General features: G+C 44.7%; 1 protein-coding gene across 2 annotated transcripts in view; it reads left to right on the plus strand.

Moving 5' to 3' along the window:
• The window catches only part of rttn (rotatin), a 59979-nt gene that overhangs the window by 29685 nt on the left and 13772 nt on the right, over positions 1 to 16522 (plus strand). For both annotated transcript variants that reach the window (XM_036935152.1, XM_036935151.1), the window contains exons 25-34: positions 61 to 303; positions 1290 to 1434; positions 8351 to 8538; positions 10629 to 10848; positions 12103 to 12231; positions 13205 to 13315; positions 13961 to 14119; positions 14411 to 14488; positions 14844 to 15033; positions 15235 to 15329. In XM_036935152.1, the coding sequence (XP_036791047.1) occupies positions 61 to 303; positions 1290 to 1434; positions 8351 to 8538; positions 10629 to 10848; positions 12103 to 12231; positions 13205 to 13315; positions 13961 to 14119; positions 14411 to 14488; positions 14844 to 15033; positions 15235 to 15329 (1558 nt within the window). The remainder of the gene's footprint in view (positions 1 to 60; positions 304 to 1289; positions 1435 to 8350; positions 8539 to 10628; positions 10849 to 12102; positions 12232 to 13204; positions 13316 to 13960; positions 14120 to 14410; positions 14489 to 14843; positions 15034 to 15234; positions 15330 to 16522) is intronic.

Genomic DNA, 16522 nt, shown 5'->3' on the forward strand with positions numbered 1-16522 from the left:
TAAAGGGGAACTTTAATTGCTTGCAGAAAAAATAACAAATACTGTCTTGTTTTCCTCTAGTTTCCACGGTGATCTGAGCCTTTCAGGGTCGCAGGTTCTGTCATTACGGGCAACACACCTCCCCAGCAGCCTTCAGGACTGCGTCCAGGACATCGTCATGGCAGCAGGCCATGCCTCTGTGACTTCTGCACTCTCCAGGCTCCGCCTCCACTTGCTGATTGACAGGATGGCCATCACAGGCACTCACACACACAGCTGCAGGGACACTCTCCGTTCCCTCACCTGGCAGCCCGCCATAGCAAGGTACACACACACACTAGAAGACCATCTATACTGACACAACAATTTCAAAGATTTTACTGAGTTACAGGCCCTCATGTATGGATTTCACATGACTGGGAATACAGATATGCATCTGTTGGTCACAGATACATTTTTAAAAAGTAGGGCGTCAATCAGAAACCAGTCAGTATCTTGTGTGACCATAATTTGCTTCATGCAGCGCAACACATCTTCACATAGTTGATCAGGCTGTTGATTGTGGAATGTTGTCCCACTCCTCTTCAATGGCTGTGCGAAGTTGCTGGATATTGGCGGGAACTGTAACACGCTGTCAATCCAGAGCATCCCAAACATGCTCAATGGGTGACATGCCTGGTCAGTATGCAGGCCATGGAAGAACTGGGACATTTTCAGCTCCTAGTAATTGTGTACAGATCCTTGCAACATGAGTCCATGCATTATCATGCTGAAACATGAGGTGATGGTGGTCTGCGGATGTGAGGCCGGTTGAACGTACTGCCAAATTCTCTCAAATGGTTAAGAAATGAACATTAAATTCTCTAGCAACAGCTCTGGTGGTCCTTTCTGCAGTCAGCATGTCAGTTACACGCTCCCTTAAAACTTGAGACATCTGTGGCATTGTGTTGTGTGCACATTTTAGAGTGGCCTTTTATTGTTGCCAGCACAAGGTACACCTGTCAGATGGATGGATAATCTGCTCACTAACAGGGACGTAAACAAATTTGTGCACAAGATTTGAGAGAAATAAGCTTCTTGTGCTTTTTTTTTATTCCAGCTCATCAAATATGGGACCAACACTTGTTTGGTTTTATATTTTTCTTCAGTATAATTATGCAATAAATGAATCCTTTATTTTGTATTATTCAATGCTGCACTTTCAGCAGCTTTACTGCACTCATCATTTCTACAGGTCAGTTGTATGTCCACCAAAATGTAAGATATCATCCATATTCTCCATTATTCTGTCTCTCTCTCTCTGTCTGTAGGTTTGTGCAGGTGCGTCCAGCGTGTGTGAAGGATGAGAGGTTGCTGGTGGACGTTATAGCGTTCCTGAGCGCCTACTTCAAACAGAGCCATTTAGGGTCCGAGGACAAGGACCTCCGCTGGATACTGGAGCTACTCCTCAAACAGGTCAGCACTAGGACTTCTCAGGGTTTGTCCTCTGTGAAATCGCTTTAACCTCTAGCCTTTCATCTAGGCCATATCCTATGTGTCGTCATAAAGGAGATGAGGGAATAGGGACTATAATAGGAAAACTGGTCTAGTGTATCAACATTACTCAGTAAATCTGACTTCATCTCCTTTCTTGTATTAACCCATGTTGGGAACCATTAGATTGGGCACACTCCCCATCTTCTCCCCTAAAACTGTAGGGTGAATGGGTGCTTGCATGTGTGTGTGCCAGCGATCCAGTTAAGCTTGTCCACCCCAAACACAGAGATGTGTAGTTATCAAAGTAGAGCCTGTATAAATCACACACTGTCAAAGGACAGAAAGGCATTAATATCACATTACAACCCCAAAATAGAGTACCAGGACCCACAACACAGATGATTTCCACAGCTGTTAAGAAACTCTGTTGTTTCTTAGCTACAGGAGCTACATCAAATCTAATGTGTCTCACCTTGCCTGCTTCATCATAAGTATGGGAATTTTACATTTTTTGACTGTTTGAGTACCCGCATGGGCTGAACTGAAAAAACACATGTGCGCATTTATTTATATGCCAACAGTGCCAAATGAATCATACCGATAACAAATCGTAATTGCTAAATTGCCTCAATAAAAAATTATTTCCATTTAAGATGAATTTATTGAAACCATAATATCAACTGTTTAAATTGTATCAAATTACATTTATTTATAAAGCCCTTTTTACATCAGCAGACGTCAAAAAGTGCTTATACAGAAACCCAGGCTAAAACCCCAAACGGCAAGCAATGCAGATTTAGAAGCACGGTGGCAAGAAAAAACTCCCTAGAAAGGCAGGGAAAGGAAGAAACGTAGAGAGGAACAAGGCTCTGGGGGGTGACCAGTCCTCTTCTGGCTGTGCTGGGTAAAGATTATAAGAGTACATGGCTATTAAGGCCAGATTGTTTTTCAAGATGTTCAAACATTCATAGATAACCAGCAGGGTCAAATAATAATCAGTGTTTCTAGAGGTTACAATAGTTCAGTACCTCAGGAATACATGTCAGTTGGCTTTTCATGGTTAGCATTCAGAGGTCGAGAAAGCAGGTGTGGGGGAGAGAGAGAGAGTCGGGAACAGCAGGTCTGGGACAAGGTAGCAAGTCCGGTGAATAGTTCAGGGTTCCATAGCCGCAGGCAGAACGGTTGAACCTGGAGCAGCAGCACAACCAGGTGGACTGGGGACAGCCAGGAGTCATCAGGCCAGGTTGTCCTGAGTCATGGTCCTAGGGCTCAGGTCCTCTGGGAGGGGAGGAAGAGAGAATTAGAGGGAGCATACTTAAATGTACACAGGACACCAGATAAGACAGGAGAATTACACCAGATATAACAGACTGACCCTAGCCCCCTGGCACATAACCTCCAGTATGCTGCAATAGTCTGAGACGGGGGACACTGACATGGCCGACTGGACACACACTGTGACAGGGCCAACCAGGCAGGATATAACTCCACCCACTTTGCCAAAGCACAGCCCCTACACCACTAGAGGGATATCAACAGACCACCAACTTACAGCCCTGAGACAAGGCTGAGTATAGCCCACGAAGATCTCCTCCACCACATGAGCCAGAGAACAAAATCTTCAGTAAGGCAGTAACCTCAGTAGTGATGCTTGCTTGTAGAAGCCTATGTATGGCTGTGCAATGACACAGCCTTGTTTTGTTAATTTTGCTGACAAAACTTTCTTATTTCCCGAGCCATTAACACAATCAAGACTAGGGTTGCAAAGGGTTGGACATTTTTCGGTCAATTTCCCAATTTTGGGGGGAAATCTTCATTGGGAAGTTAAGCCCTGAAATTTGGGGGATTTTGCTTAAATTTGTCAAAGTTTGCTTATAACTTATAACAGTGAACCTTTTTTTGTGGGATACACATAAGGCAATTCTAGGTCTTGTGGCATATTTTGGTTAAACTATTCCCAATTCAATGAAATTGCAACCCTCTGCATGCACAGTGCATTCTTCCATCACATGTGCAGTGCACTCTTCCAACACATGTACAGTTGACTCTCAAGATCTTGCACACTAATGAGATGCTATTGAGCCCATTCCACTACACTCTCTGAGCAAAGGACTACATGCTTTCTGGTAAGTTTTGATTACAATACTGGTTGGGGTGAATACATTTTATACGACATGCATGATATTTTGTTAACTAGTAAATAGTAGCCTACAGCAAAGTGTTTTTAAATCATTTCTAACTTGTTAACAAATTCTGCTAGTTCGTTTTTGCTACCATGTGGCTTTTAGCTTGCTTGAGCCTGCTAACTGAGGAGTGTTAATTCACCTGTTTCCATACATGTTTCATTTTAGAACATTTATCTTACAAAGGAGTTGTTTAATCTAACTGCCTAACTATTTATCTGTACATGGAATTGTATTTGTTTTTTTTTACTCGTTTTTTTCTTCTCTTTACAGGAAAATACCACGGGCACTATCTGATGTGTGGAGACATTTCACTGAAGCTAATGTAGAAGGAAAAGCTGTGTACATTTGCAAATACTATTCCCTCCGCAAGGCAATCAAACAAGCTAAGCATCAGTATAGAGACAAAGTAGAGTCGCAATTCAACGGATCAGACACGAGAGGTATGTGGCAGGGTCTACAGTCAATCACGGACTATATAAGGAAAACCAGTTAGGTTAGATTACTTGTTGGATATTACTGCATTGTCGGAACTAGAACCATAAGCATTTCGCTACACTCGCATTAACATCTGCTAACCATGTGTATGTGACAAATAACATTTGATTTGCCAAATCATATGAGAAGAATGCAACAAAGATGCAGAATCATCTGGCCAAGTGCATAAAGTTTGCCACGCTCACAACAAGCAACCTCTGACAAAAGTCCCTCTACTTCTATTCGAGGTGAAAATGATGACTCAGACACCATATTGATAGCAACAGCTCATGGTCCTGCTGGAATCAGAAGTTTTTTTTGACCCAATGGAGGAAAGTAGTCAAGAGATGCTGATGAATGTCTTTCTCGAGCTGTGTATGGAACTGGTTCACCTCTGATGATGCTCACTTCCAATGTGTATTGGAAGATATTTCTGAATGTTCTTCACCCAGCATACACCCCTCCAATCAGTCATGCTTTATCTACTCATTTGCTGGATGCAGAGTTCAACAGAATTCAAGTGAAGGTCAAGCAAATCATAGAGAAAGCAGACTGTATTGCAATCATCTCTGATGGGTGGTCGAATGTTCGTGGGTAAGGAATAATTAACTACATCATCTCCACCCCTCAACCAGTATTCTACAAGAGCAGATACAAGGGACAACAGACACACCGGTCTCTACATTGCAGATGAGCTGAAGGCAGTCATCAATGACCTTGGACCACAGAAGGCATTTGCACTAGTGACAGACAATGCTGTGAACATGAATGCTGCTTGGTCTAAAGTGTAGGAGTCCTACCCTCACATCACACCCATTGGCTGTGCTGCTCATGCATTGAATCTACTCCTCAATGACATCAGGGCACTGAAAACAATAGATAGACTACAAGAGAGCCAAGGAAATGGTTAGGTATGTGACGGGTCATCAAGTTATAGCAGCAATCTACCTCACCAAGCAAAGTGAGAAGAATAAGAGCACCACATTGAAGCTGCCCAGCAACACTTGTTGAGGTGGTGTTGTCATCATGTTTGACAGTCTCCTCAAGGGGAAGGAGTCTCTCCAAGAAATGGCCATATCAGTCTGCCGATATGGACAGCCCCATCAAGAGGGTCCTCCTGGATGATGTATTTTGGGAGAGAGTGATAAGCAGCCTGAAACTCCTGAAACCTATAGCAGTAGCCATTGCACGGATTAAGGGAGACAATGCCATCCTGTCTGATGTTCAGACTGATTGCAGATATAAGTTAAGAAATCCGTACTGCCCTGCCCACTACACTGTTGCTCCAAGCAGAGGAAACTGCAGTTCTGAAATACGTCAAAAAGGGTGAAGACTTCTGCCTGAAGACCATACACGCTTCAGCGTACATGTTGGACCCCAAGTCTGCTGGCAAGAGCATCCTGTCTGGTACTGAGGTCAACAAGGCCTATGGTGTCATCACTACCGTGTCTCGCCACCTTGGCCTGGATGAAGGCAAGGTTCTTGGCAGTCTGGCAAAGTACACTTCCAAGCAAGGGCTTTGGGATGCAATATGGCAGTCGTGCCAACATATCTCATCAGCCACCTGGTTGAAGGCACTTTATGGATCTGAGGCTCTTTCCCCTGTTGCCTCCATCATCCTCCAACTCCCACCAACATCAGCCACCTCAGAGCGCAACTGGTCCTTGTTTGGGAACACACACACACACCAAAGCACACAACAGGCTGACCAATACAAGGGTTGAGAAATTGGTGGCCATCCAGGCAAATTTTAGGCTTTTTGATCCTGACAACAAGCCATCCTCAACAAGGTTGGAAAGTGACAGTGAAGACGAGGCCTCAGAGTCTGATGTTCAAGAGGTGGACATTGAGGAAGTCCAGGGAGAGGACTTGGAGGCCTGAGAGGAAGACAACTGAAGCTAAGTTTCTAGACTCTCATTTTACAAATGTATGTTGAATTTTTTGGGGGGAGATGCGATGGGGTCATTCAGTATTTCCTTTCTTTTGCTGTTCAGTGAAATCATCCCTTGTGAATAGTCAACTCATTTAATTCAAGTTCAATTCGCAACAATTTTTAAAAATTATTTCTATTGGAAGGATTTAATAATTTCCAATTATGTCTACTTATGTTAAGGTAAAAGGTTAATGTTTCTGTCTCCATATGATATGGTAAATGTATGCAATGCAAAAAACATCTACATTTTAAATGGTATAAATTCCCATATTCCAGTTAATTCCCATATATTCCTGTTAATTCCCACGGAAAGTTTCCATCTCTGAATATTCCCCAAAATGTGCAACCCTAATCAAGACACACCTATTTTCTAGCAGATCACATGAATTAATATAACAGAATAAAATAGATCTGAATATTTTTCCAAATGATTAAAGTTGCCAGTGCGAACGGATGCGCATCTTGCACATCTGGAACAGTTTTTCTGAAAGCGTGCTAATTTGAAACGGGGCTTAGCTTGGCGCGTTTTAAAGAAACAAATGTTCATTGTTACAAACCAAAATCTCTCTCTTCTATGTTGGCCTGAAAACGTTGGATTTTCTGCCTTTTCTTTGGGTTTTTCTAAATGGATGAACAATTCCACATTGAACACTGCATGCTGATGAATTACGGCCATGACATACAGTACCAGTCAAAGGTTTGGACACACCTACTCAAGGGTTTTTCTTTCCACGTTGTAGAATGATAGTGAAGACATCAAAACTATGAAATAACACATGGAATCCAGTAGTAACCAAAAAAGTGTTCAACAAATCAAAATATATTTTAGATTCTTAAACGTAGCCTTGGATGACAGCTTTGCACACTCTTGATTCCATATGTGTTATTTCATAGTTTTGATGTCTTCACTATTATTCTAAAACGTAGAAAATAATAAAAACAAGACCTGGAATGAGGATGTGTCCAAACTTTTGACTGGTACTATATGTTTTCTGATGAAAATACTCTTTGTCTTATCAAACTTTATATTTTCAGTGTGGAACCTGTGTATGTTTAGAGGGGTTATAGCATAGGATAACACATTCTAAATGGCTAGTAGTTTGCAAAGTATCCCATTGGGTAAAATAGACGGGACACAATTATTCCCAAACTGCAGCTCGTTGTTGGAACACACATTTTCCTACTTCAATCAACCAGTCCATTTAGAATCTATGATAAAATTGTTGGCATTTGGCAAGGAATGTAGCTTGTGTATGCCGTCATTTATTACTGTAGGCCTAATGGGATCTTGTGTGCAAACGCAGCATGCGTTTCTAGAGGGAGCAGTCGGAAAGCAATTGAGTGAGTGAGACACAGAGGGGAAAGGGAATTTAGTGAGAAGAACTGTGTGATGCTTGCCTTGGTAGATGTGCATTTGCAGGACACAACAAAACACATGTACTAATGAAACACTACAGTCAAAGCAAATGAATGTTGCCTTCAAGACACATTTTCATTTTTAGGGGGGACAAGCCCCAAAGCACATTTCTCCAAATACTTTTAGTATGTTTTTATTTTTATTATTTTAATTATATTTTACCCTGCACCTATCACCTTGAAACTCAATGAGAAAAGGATACATATTTATTCTGAATACCTTAATTATACTGAACAAATAAATAAATACAACATTCAACTATTTCATTTTTTTTTTTTACTGAGTTACAGTTCATACTGTAAATGGAAATCAGTCAATTGAAATAAATTCATTAGGCCCTAATCTATGGTTTTCACATGACTGGGCAGGGGCACAGCTATGGGTGGGTGGCTTATGGTAGCTCTGTTGGACATTCCTGCAGTCCGCATGCCCATTGCACGCTCCTTCAAATCTTGAGACGTCTGTGGCATTGTGTTATTTGACAACTGCAAATTGTAGACTGGCCTTTTGTCAGCAGCACAAGGGTGCACCTGTGTAATGATCATGCTGTTTAATCAGCTTCTTGATATGCCACACCTGTCAGGTGGATGGATAATCTTGGCAAAGGAGAAATGCTCACTAACAGGGATGGTAACAAATTTGTGCACAAGATTTGAGAGAAATAATATTTTTGTGCGTATGGAACATTTCTGGGATCTTTTATTTCAGCTCCTGAAACATGGGAACAACACTTTACATGTTGCATTTATATTTTTGTTCACTGTAGTTTAGATTGTAGTTAGTTTATAATGCGTGAGGAGTTGTATACAAGTTGAGCTTTCTTGGATGAAGTAGTGAGACAGTTCAACCTGCAGCATTACCTGCGTGTGTATGTGTTCCATGCAGGAGACCAACTCACTGCTGGACCTGCTGCTTGGCGAGGACTCGCAGACACACACGCCGACACACACGGCGAGTCAGGGAGAGACGGAGGAACTAGTAGAACTGAGGGCCCAGATCAACCAGAGACTACAGAGAGAACTGACAGGGTTCATCAACACATTACTGCACCGCCTCAGACACACCACCGACAGGTGCAGTAGAAACATGCACCCCCCCCCCTCTCTCTTTTCCTCTCTAACTGATAAGGCTACCACCTCCAATTGCCAGTCTCTGTACCTCTGGTGTTTATTTGTTAGAGTATGCAGTCATTTGTATGCAAAGCGTGTTCCGTATCGCTCAAGAAAACTGCCTGTAGGCATTTTCTACTTAAGACACATCCACACACACATGCAGTACACACACACATGCCGAAATACAGCTACAACACAGAGCTACAAATGTGACTAAGACAAACAGGGTTAGACATCTACCCCACAGTTATTCGTTTTCTAGTGTATCTGACTGAACAAACTGTTTGTCATGACTGCTTGTTTAACTGTTGTGTAGAAATAGCTCATTCTAGCATGGCGAGCTGTACTGATAAATGATTACACAAGTGTGTTTTATCACATTGCTATTAAACTACTGTACTCTTCTCATCTTCCTTAGTCAGAAGTGCCTAGGGCCATGGAAGCAGCACCGATGACTTTTCACCGCTAGCTAGCGAGCTTCCCCTGACAGTAGAATTTTTACTGTGTCCCTATGAATACAAAAAAATGTCTCCTCATAAAACATAAATTAAAGAATGATCATTTTTGCCTTTTGGGGTGTGTGAGAGAATGTGCACGTACGTGGTATTATTCACACTGCCTGTGGAGCTTGATTAATGTTTAATACCATGAAATTATAGAAGAGGCTGAACAAAGCTTATGACTGCAGTGGAATGCATTTTTTCTATTCTGTGTGGTGATATTCGTATCCATGAGGCTAAGAACAAGCATTTCGCTCCACTACAAACTTTTCGCTACACTCGCAATAACATCTGCTAACCATGTGTGTATGTGACCAATACAATTTGATTTGATGTTACTTTCAGTAGGAGCAGCTTGATGTTTTCCTTGATGTTAGTTGTTGGTTATAGATGTTTGTTATTGGTGGCCATATTTGTCTCTGCCCATCTTCCTCTATCACACCATCTTCCTCTATTAACTTTCACTCCTCTCTCTCTCTCCTTATTTCTTTGTCTGTTTTACCCTCTCTACTCCTCTTTTTACTCATCTCCCTCCCTCCCTGCATCTCCCTCCCTCCCTGCATCTCCCTCCCTCCCTGCATCTCCCTCCCTCCCTGCATCTCCCTCCCTCCCTGCATCTCCCTCCCTCCCTGCCTCCCTGCATCTCCCTCCCTCCCTGCATCTCCCTCCCTCCCTCCCTCCCTCCCTGCATCTCCCTCCCTCCCTCCCTGCATCTCTCTCCCTCCCTCCCTCCCTGCATCTCTCTCCCTCCCTCCCTGCATCTCCCTTCCTCCCTGCGTCTCCTCTCCCTCCCTCTCTCCCTGCATCTCCCCTCCCTCCCTCCCTGCATCTCCCCTCCCTCTCTGCTTCTCCTCTCTATCCCTGCATCTCCCCTCCCTGCGTCTCCTCTCTCTCTCTCCCTGCATCTCCCCTCCCTCCCTCCCTGCATCTCCCCTCCCTGCGTCTCCTCCCTCCCTCCCTGCATCTCCCCTCCCTGCGTCTCCTCCCTCCCTCCCTGCGTCTCCCCTCCCTGCGTCTCCTCTCTCTCTCTCCCTGCATCTCCACTCCCTCCCTCCCTGCATCTCCCCTCCCTGCGTCTCCTCTCTCTCTCTCCCTGCATCTCCACTCCCTCCCTCCCTGCATCTCCCCTCCCTGCGTCTCCTCCCTCCCTCCCTGCGTCTCCCCTCCCTGCGTCTCCTCTCTCTCTCTCCCTGCATCTCCACTCCCTCCCTCCCTGCGTCTCCCCTCCCTGCGTCTCCTCTCTCTCTCTCCCTGCATCTCCCCTCCCTCCCTTCCTGCATCTCCCCTCCCTCCCTGCATCTCCCCTCCCTGCATCTCCCCTCCCTGCATCTCCCCTCCCTGTGTCTCCCCTCCCTGTGTCTCCTCTCTCTCCCTCCCTGCATCTCCTCTCCCTGCATCTCCCCTCCCTGTGTCTCCTCTCTCTCCCTCCCTGCATCTCCCCTCCCTGTGTCTCCTCCCTCCCTCCCTGCATCTCCCCTCCCTGCGTCTCCTCCCTCCCTCCCTGCATCTCCCCTCTCACCCTGCATCTCCTCTCTCTCTCTCCCCCAACAGGTTTTGCTTGGCGCTGACAGGGCCCTTCGAGAGCCAGCTGGCAGTGCGGTTTCTCCAGTGCCTGCGGGTGTCAGACGCCCCACGCTTCTACGGCCTCCCGAGTCTGGAGAGGAATCTGCTGGGCATGGTCAGCCTCACGGCCCAACCCGGCTGGAGCTCACACTGTCCCACCATGGAGCCCCAGTCTCTCTGCACCAAGTACCTCAGTGGACTACTGGAGGTGTGTGTGATGGGTGCAGAAGGGAGTGTGTGACGAAGAACATACATTTTGTAATGAATTAAATCCAACTACAACCTGCTCCTGAACATGAATAAATATACAGACTACAACACGGTAAATTGTTGATGAGAAATCATCCCAGCTGGTTCCATCTGGTTCTACCCATAGCCAAGAATAGCAGAGCACTGTCCTGTTCAGATAAGCATAGTAGTGGTCAGTGTAGCTTAGTTCACCATGAGAACACATGGCACAACCTAGTTTGGCATTGCCTGGGACAGTCTAAAAAAACAGCACAGCTCACAACAGCCTTAGTATGGTCCAGTACAACCTAGCCTGACACAGATGATTCCAAGTTTTGGCCTCTTACCTTGACTCCCTCATACCTCACCCCCTGTCTCTCCCAGTGCTCTGTGGCCCTTAGGGTGCTTTTCATCTGGCCTTGGCCTCTCACCTTGACTCCCCCATACCTCACCCCCTGTCTCTCCCAGTGCTCTATGGCCCTTAGGGTGCTTTTCATCTGGCCTTGGCCTCTCACCTTGACTCCCCCATACCTCACCCCCTGTCTCTCCCAGTGCTCTATGGCCCTTAGGGTGCTTTTCATCTGGCCTTGGCCTCTCACCTTGACTCCCCCATACCTCACCCCCTGTCTCTCCCAGTGCTCTATGGCCCTTAGGGTGCTTTTCATCTAGCCTTGGCCTCTCTCACTCACCTCTCTGTTTGCAGGCTAATCAAAGCTAAGGTCCCAGCTGCATTTAAGACTCCTGCACTGAATAAAACCTTTGAATTAATGAACACAGACTGTTGATTGCCTCACTTGGGCTCAGTGCCCTGTTCCCTTCTAGTCCCGAGCAGGGTTTGGGTCATGAGTAAAAATTTGAATTTCGGTTTACTTCCTGATTTGACTTAATTAGTAATACTGTTGAGATATTGTTGTCCTTCCCCTAGCATCGGCTCTGAATGGGTTTCGTATTGGGCAGGGCTCTACAGTGCAACCATTTTATCCGCATACAGTATGTGCTTAAATATTTTGCTGTGCAACTTGGAATTCTTATTTAGGAACACCAGTGCATGTATAAAAATGAAAGATTCTAGCTTTATTACAAAAATGTTTAGCCTTGTGCGCCTAAATTTCGATGTGTGTGCCTAGATTTCTCAACTTAAGCGTGCATGTGCCCCTTTAAAAAAAAAAAAGCTCAGCGTAGAACCCTGTTGGGAATGCGTAGTTGTGATGTTGACCCGTGTGTCATCCTCTAGGTGATCTCGTCATTCTACGTGGAGTGGGGGGGTAACTCCATGTCCTTCATGGGGAAAGGAGTCACCAAGAATGCTGTCATCTGTCTGCTTCACTTGTCCCATGAGATGATGGCCCAGAACAAAGACAAGGTCAGCAACCCAGCCAGAACTGCACTGATTGCCTTTCTACGCTAAAGGCAAAGAAGATTTTTTATTGTGAAATGTGTACTGAACAAAAATATAAACGCGACATGCAACAATTTTAAAAGATTTTACTGTGTTACAGGTCATAGAAGGAAATCGGGCAATTGAAATAAATAAATTAGACCCTAATTTATGGATTTCACATGACTGGGCAATGGGCGCAGCCATGGGTGGGCCCAACCACTTAGGAGCCAGGCCCACCCACTGGGGAGCCAGGCCCAGCTAATCAGAATAAGGTTTTCCACAGAAAAGGGCTTTATTAGATAGAAATATTCTTCAGCCGATCCCACAGGTGAAGAAGCCAGATGTGGAGTCCTGGGCTGTCATGGTTACGTGTGGTCTGCGGTTGTGAGGCTGGTTGGACGTACTGCCAAATTCTCTAAAATGTCATTGGAGGCAAAATTATGATAGAGAAATTAACTTTCAATTCTCTGGCAACAAGCTGTGTTGGACATTCCTGCAGTCAGCATGCCAATTGCACACTCCCTCAAAACTTGACATTGTGTTGTGTGACAAAACTTCACATTTTAATGGCCTTTTATTGTCCCCAGCACCAGGTGCACCTGTGTAATGATCATGCTGTTTAATCAGCTTCTTGATATGCCACACCTGTCAGATGGATGGATTATCTTGGCAAAGCAGAAAAGCTCACTATCAGGGATGTAATCTAATTTGTGATGAGAATTTTAGAGAAATAAGCTTTTTGTGCGTATGGAAAATCTCTGGGATCTTTTATGTCAGCTCCTGAAACATGGGACCAAGATTTTACATGTTGTGTTTATATTTTCGTTCAGTATATTAGTAGAGTAAATGTGTTAATGTGTGCTTCCTGCATGGAGATGTTTCTCCTTTTGTTTGTACATCAGTCTGGATTTCTGGAGATATGACTATTTTCTGTTTTTGTGTTGATCTATTTCAGGACTTCATTTCCCAGTGGTCTTTGGGTCAGGAGGCGGGGTCTGATGACCCCAGTGGGTCACAGCTGGGCCTTGCCTGGCTCATACCTCTGTGGGTGGACAGAGACCCGGAGGTAACATACACTCAATGACTGTCAACTTGTATAAGAACAAGCAAGAAAAATAAAATGTGAGAGTAAGAAGTACAAGTTATTATTTCATGGAAACAGTTTGTCAAATTCCGTCTGGAGTTGTGGAGAGACATTCAGGCAAAAGTTTGTATTGCTTCTCTCTGCTCCAAAGTTTCTGTTATTAAACCGGTGCTCCTTCCTAGACTTTCTGAGGGACACCGTGAACTCCTACGCTTGAGTTCACAAGCACTGACAATGAAAAGCAAAGGGCAATGTCTCCTCTTTCTCTCTCTCTCTCTCTCTCTATCTGTAAGTTCTCTATAAGTAAATGTGAAAAAAATCCCTTGACAAGTAGGATATTTTTCTGTGTGGATCACAGCAAATGCCAGAGTGACAGTGAAAATATCTAAGACATTTCTGGAACAGTGTCTTTGTGACTTTGGGGACCCCAGGTGTGTCAGACAGGTACCTTTTTTTATCTATCTGCTGTTGTATTCACACCCAAACCCTTGGCTCTCTGTCTTTTCCTTTCTCTCTCCTCGCCCTCCGCTTTTCCCTTCCCACCACTTTTTTAACCCTCCCCTCCCCTCTCTCACACCCCTCTCCCCCCTGCTGCCTTATCCCACTTACCTTCCATCCCCTCTCCAGGTGAGGTTTGCCAGCCTGGGTGTGGGCTCTGCCCTGTCCTCTGTGCCCAGTGGATGCCAGTCTCTGAGTAGCAGCTGTCAGAATATCAGTGGAGGTCTGTGGGGAACCCTGCTCAACATCCTCCTGGACCAGCAAGAGAGCACCATGGTCCGCAGAGAGGTACTGAACACCTACGCCTGTTTGCTAACCACTAAGCCATAGAGAGAGTTTGGGCATTGTTGTTTAATCTGCCGATTGCATAATAATGCTCTTAGCATGCCACGGCAGCCATGGTGGCACCTTCTGGGTATATTGACCAATAACCGTTCCAGACAATACATTTGTAAAACAGACATAGGACAACTTTACTCCATCAACAAGTTTAAAGTAAAGTCCTTGCAGTACCAGCTAAGTACATCTAGATGGCAGTGTTGTTGATGTTCTTGTCTCATCTTCTGTGTGTTTCTTAAGGCGGTGTTTATCCTCCAGAACCTACTGGTGATGCCCATGCCTGCCACGGCTGACCAGGTCACCGACTCTACCTGGCAGGTCAGTGGCATTTGGTTATGTTTTGTTGTGGTATGTTGTTTTAGTTATTCTGGTACTGACATACTGTAGGTTAATTCATGAGCTCCAAAGTGGTGCATCTCAGTGCTAGAGGTGTCACTACAGACCCTGGTTCGATTCCAGGCTGTATCACTTGGGGCCATAATTGGGAGTCCCATAGGGTGGCGCACAATTGGCCCAGCGTCGTCTGGGTTTGGCCGGGGTAGGCAGTCATTTTAAAGAATAACTAGTTCTTATCTGACTTGCCTAGTTAAATAAAGGTTAAATTAAAAAATCGAGTTACATAGTAATTACCATGTTTTCATCTCTCCCTCTCCTCTCCTCCCTCTCTACATAGAGTCCGTGTGTCCATGATGAGTCTTCAGGTGTATGTCTGGTGGGTCTCCAAGCCCTACAGGCTCTGCTCTACCACTGTCAGTTCTTCCAGCACACTGCCCTCATGGCCACAGCCTGCTACAGAGGCAGGTACACCTTCGACCTGCAACCCTCAGCCAGGGACCCCGGCCCACAGGACAGCACCACTGAAGGTCCTGGGACTGCACCTGTCCATTCTTCTGTCAGTCTGTCTAGCCATTAGGTTGTTCAATCAGTGATTCAGTCAGAGTGAATCTGAAATCAAGTGTTATTGTGGTAAACGGGAAAATTATTTTGTTTATTGGCCTGTAGCCTTATTTTTTTTTCTTGCATGATGTTGTTTGTGATGATGCCCTGTCTGTCTGTCTGTTTAGATGCGGATGACTCCCTGAGGTTGTGGAGACCTCCTAACCGAGTCCCAGTGAATCCTAGCAGGGCCTCTGGCTCCCTGTCCACCTCCAGCACTCTGGTGCGTAAAGTACTGCAGGTCTGGTGGCTCAAGGCCCATTCATAGACTCTAATCCTCTTAGGTTGCAGCTTAAGACTGGGTCCACTTGACCACTAGAAACCATTCAAATCAAATGTTATTTGTAACATGGGCCGTATACAACCGGTGTAGACCTTACTGTGAAATGCTTACTTACAAGCCTTTAACCAACAATACAGTTAAAGAAATAGAGTTAAGAAAATATTTACTAAATAAACAAAAGTCATTTTTTAAATAAAAAGTAACACAATAAAATAATGAGGCTATGTACAGGGGGTACTGGTACCGGGTCAATGTGTGTGGGTACAGACTAGTCAAGGTCATTTGTACGTGTAGGTAGGGGTGAAGTGACTATGGATAGATAATAAACAGAGAGTAGCAGCAGTGTACATGTAGGTAGGGGTGAAGTGACTATGGATAGATAATAAACAGAGAGTAGCAGCAGTGTACATGTAGGTAGGGGTGAAGTGACTATGATAGATAATAAACAGAGAGTAGCAGCAGTGTACATGTAGGTAGGGGTGAAGTGACTGGATAGATAATAAACAGTGACTAGCAGCAGTGTACATGTAGGTAGGGGTGAAGTGACTATGGATAGATAATAAACAGAGAGTAGCAGCAGTGTACATGTAGGTAGGGGTGAAGTGACTATGATAGATAATAAACAGAGAGTAGCAGCAGTGTACATGTAGGTAGGGGTGAAGTGACTATGGATAGATAATAAACAGTGACTAGCAGCAGTGTACATGTAGGTAGGGGTGAAGTGACTATGGATAGATAATAAACAGAGAGTAGCAGCAGTGTACATGTAGGTAGGGGTGAAGTGACTATGGATAGATAATAAACAGAGAGTAGCAGCAGTGTACATGTAGGTAGGGGTGAAGTGACTATGGATAGATAATAAACAGAGAGTAGCAGCAGTGTACATGTAGGTAGGGGTGAAGTGACTATGAATAGATAATAAACAGTGACTAGCAGCAGTGTACATGTAGGTAGGGGTGAAGTGACTATGGATAGATAATAAACAGTGACTAGCAGCAGTGTACATGTAGGTAGGGGTGAAGTGACTATGGATAGATAATAAACAGTGACTAGCAGCAGTGTACATGTAGGTAGGGGTGAAGTGACTATGGATAGATAATAAACAGTGACTAGCAGCAGTGTACATGTAGGTA

The sequence above is a fragment of the Oncorhynchus mykiss genome, chromosome 11 (assembly GCF_013265735.2).
Source record: "Oncorhynchus mykiss isolate Arlee chromosome 11, USDA_OmykA_1.1, whole genome shotgun sequence".
Taxonomy (NCBI): domain Eukaryota; kingdom Metazoa; phylum Chordata; class Actinopteri; order Salmoniformes; family Salmonidae; genus Oncorhynchus; species Oncorhynchus mykiss.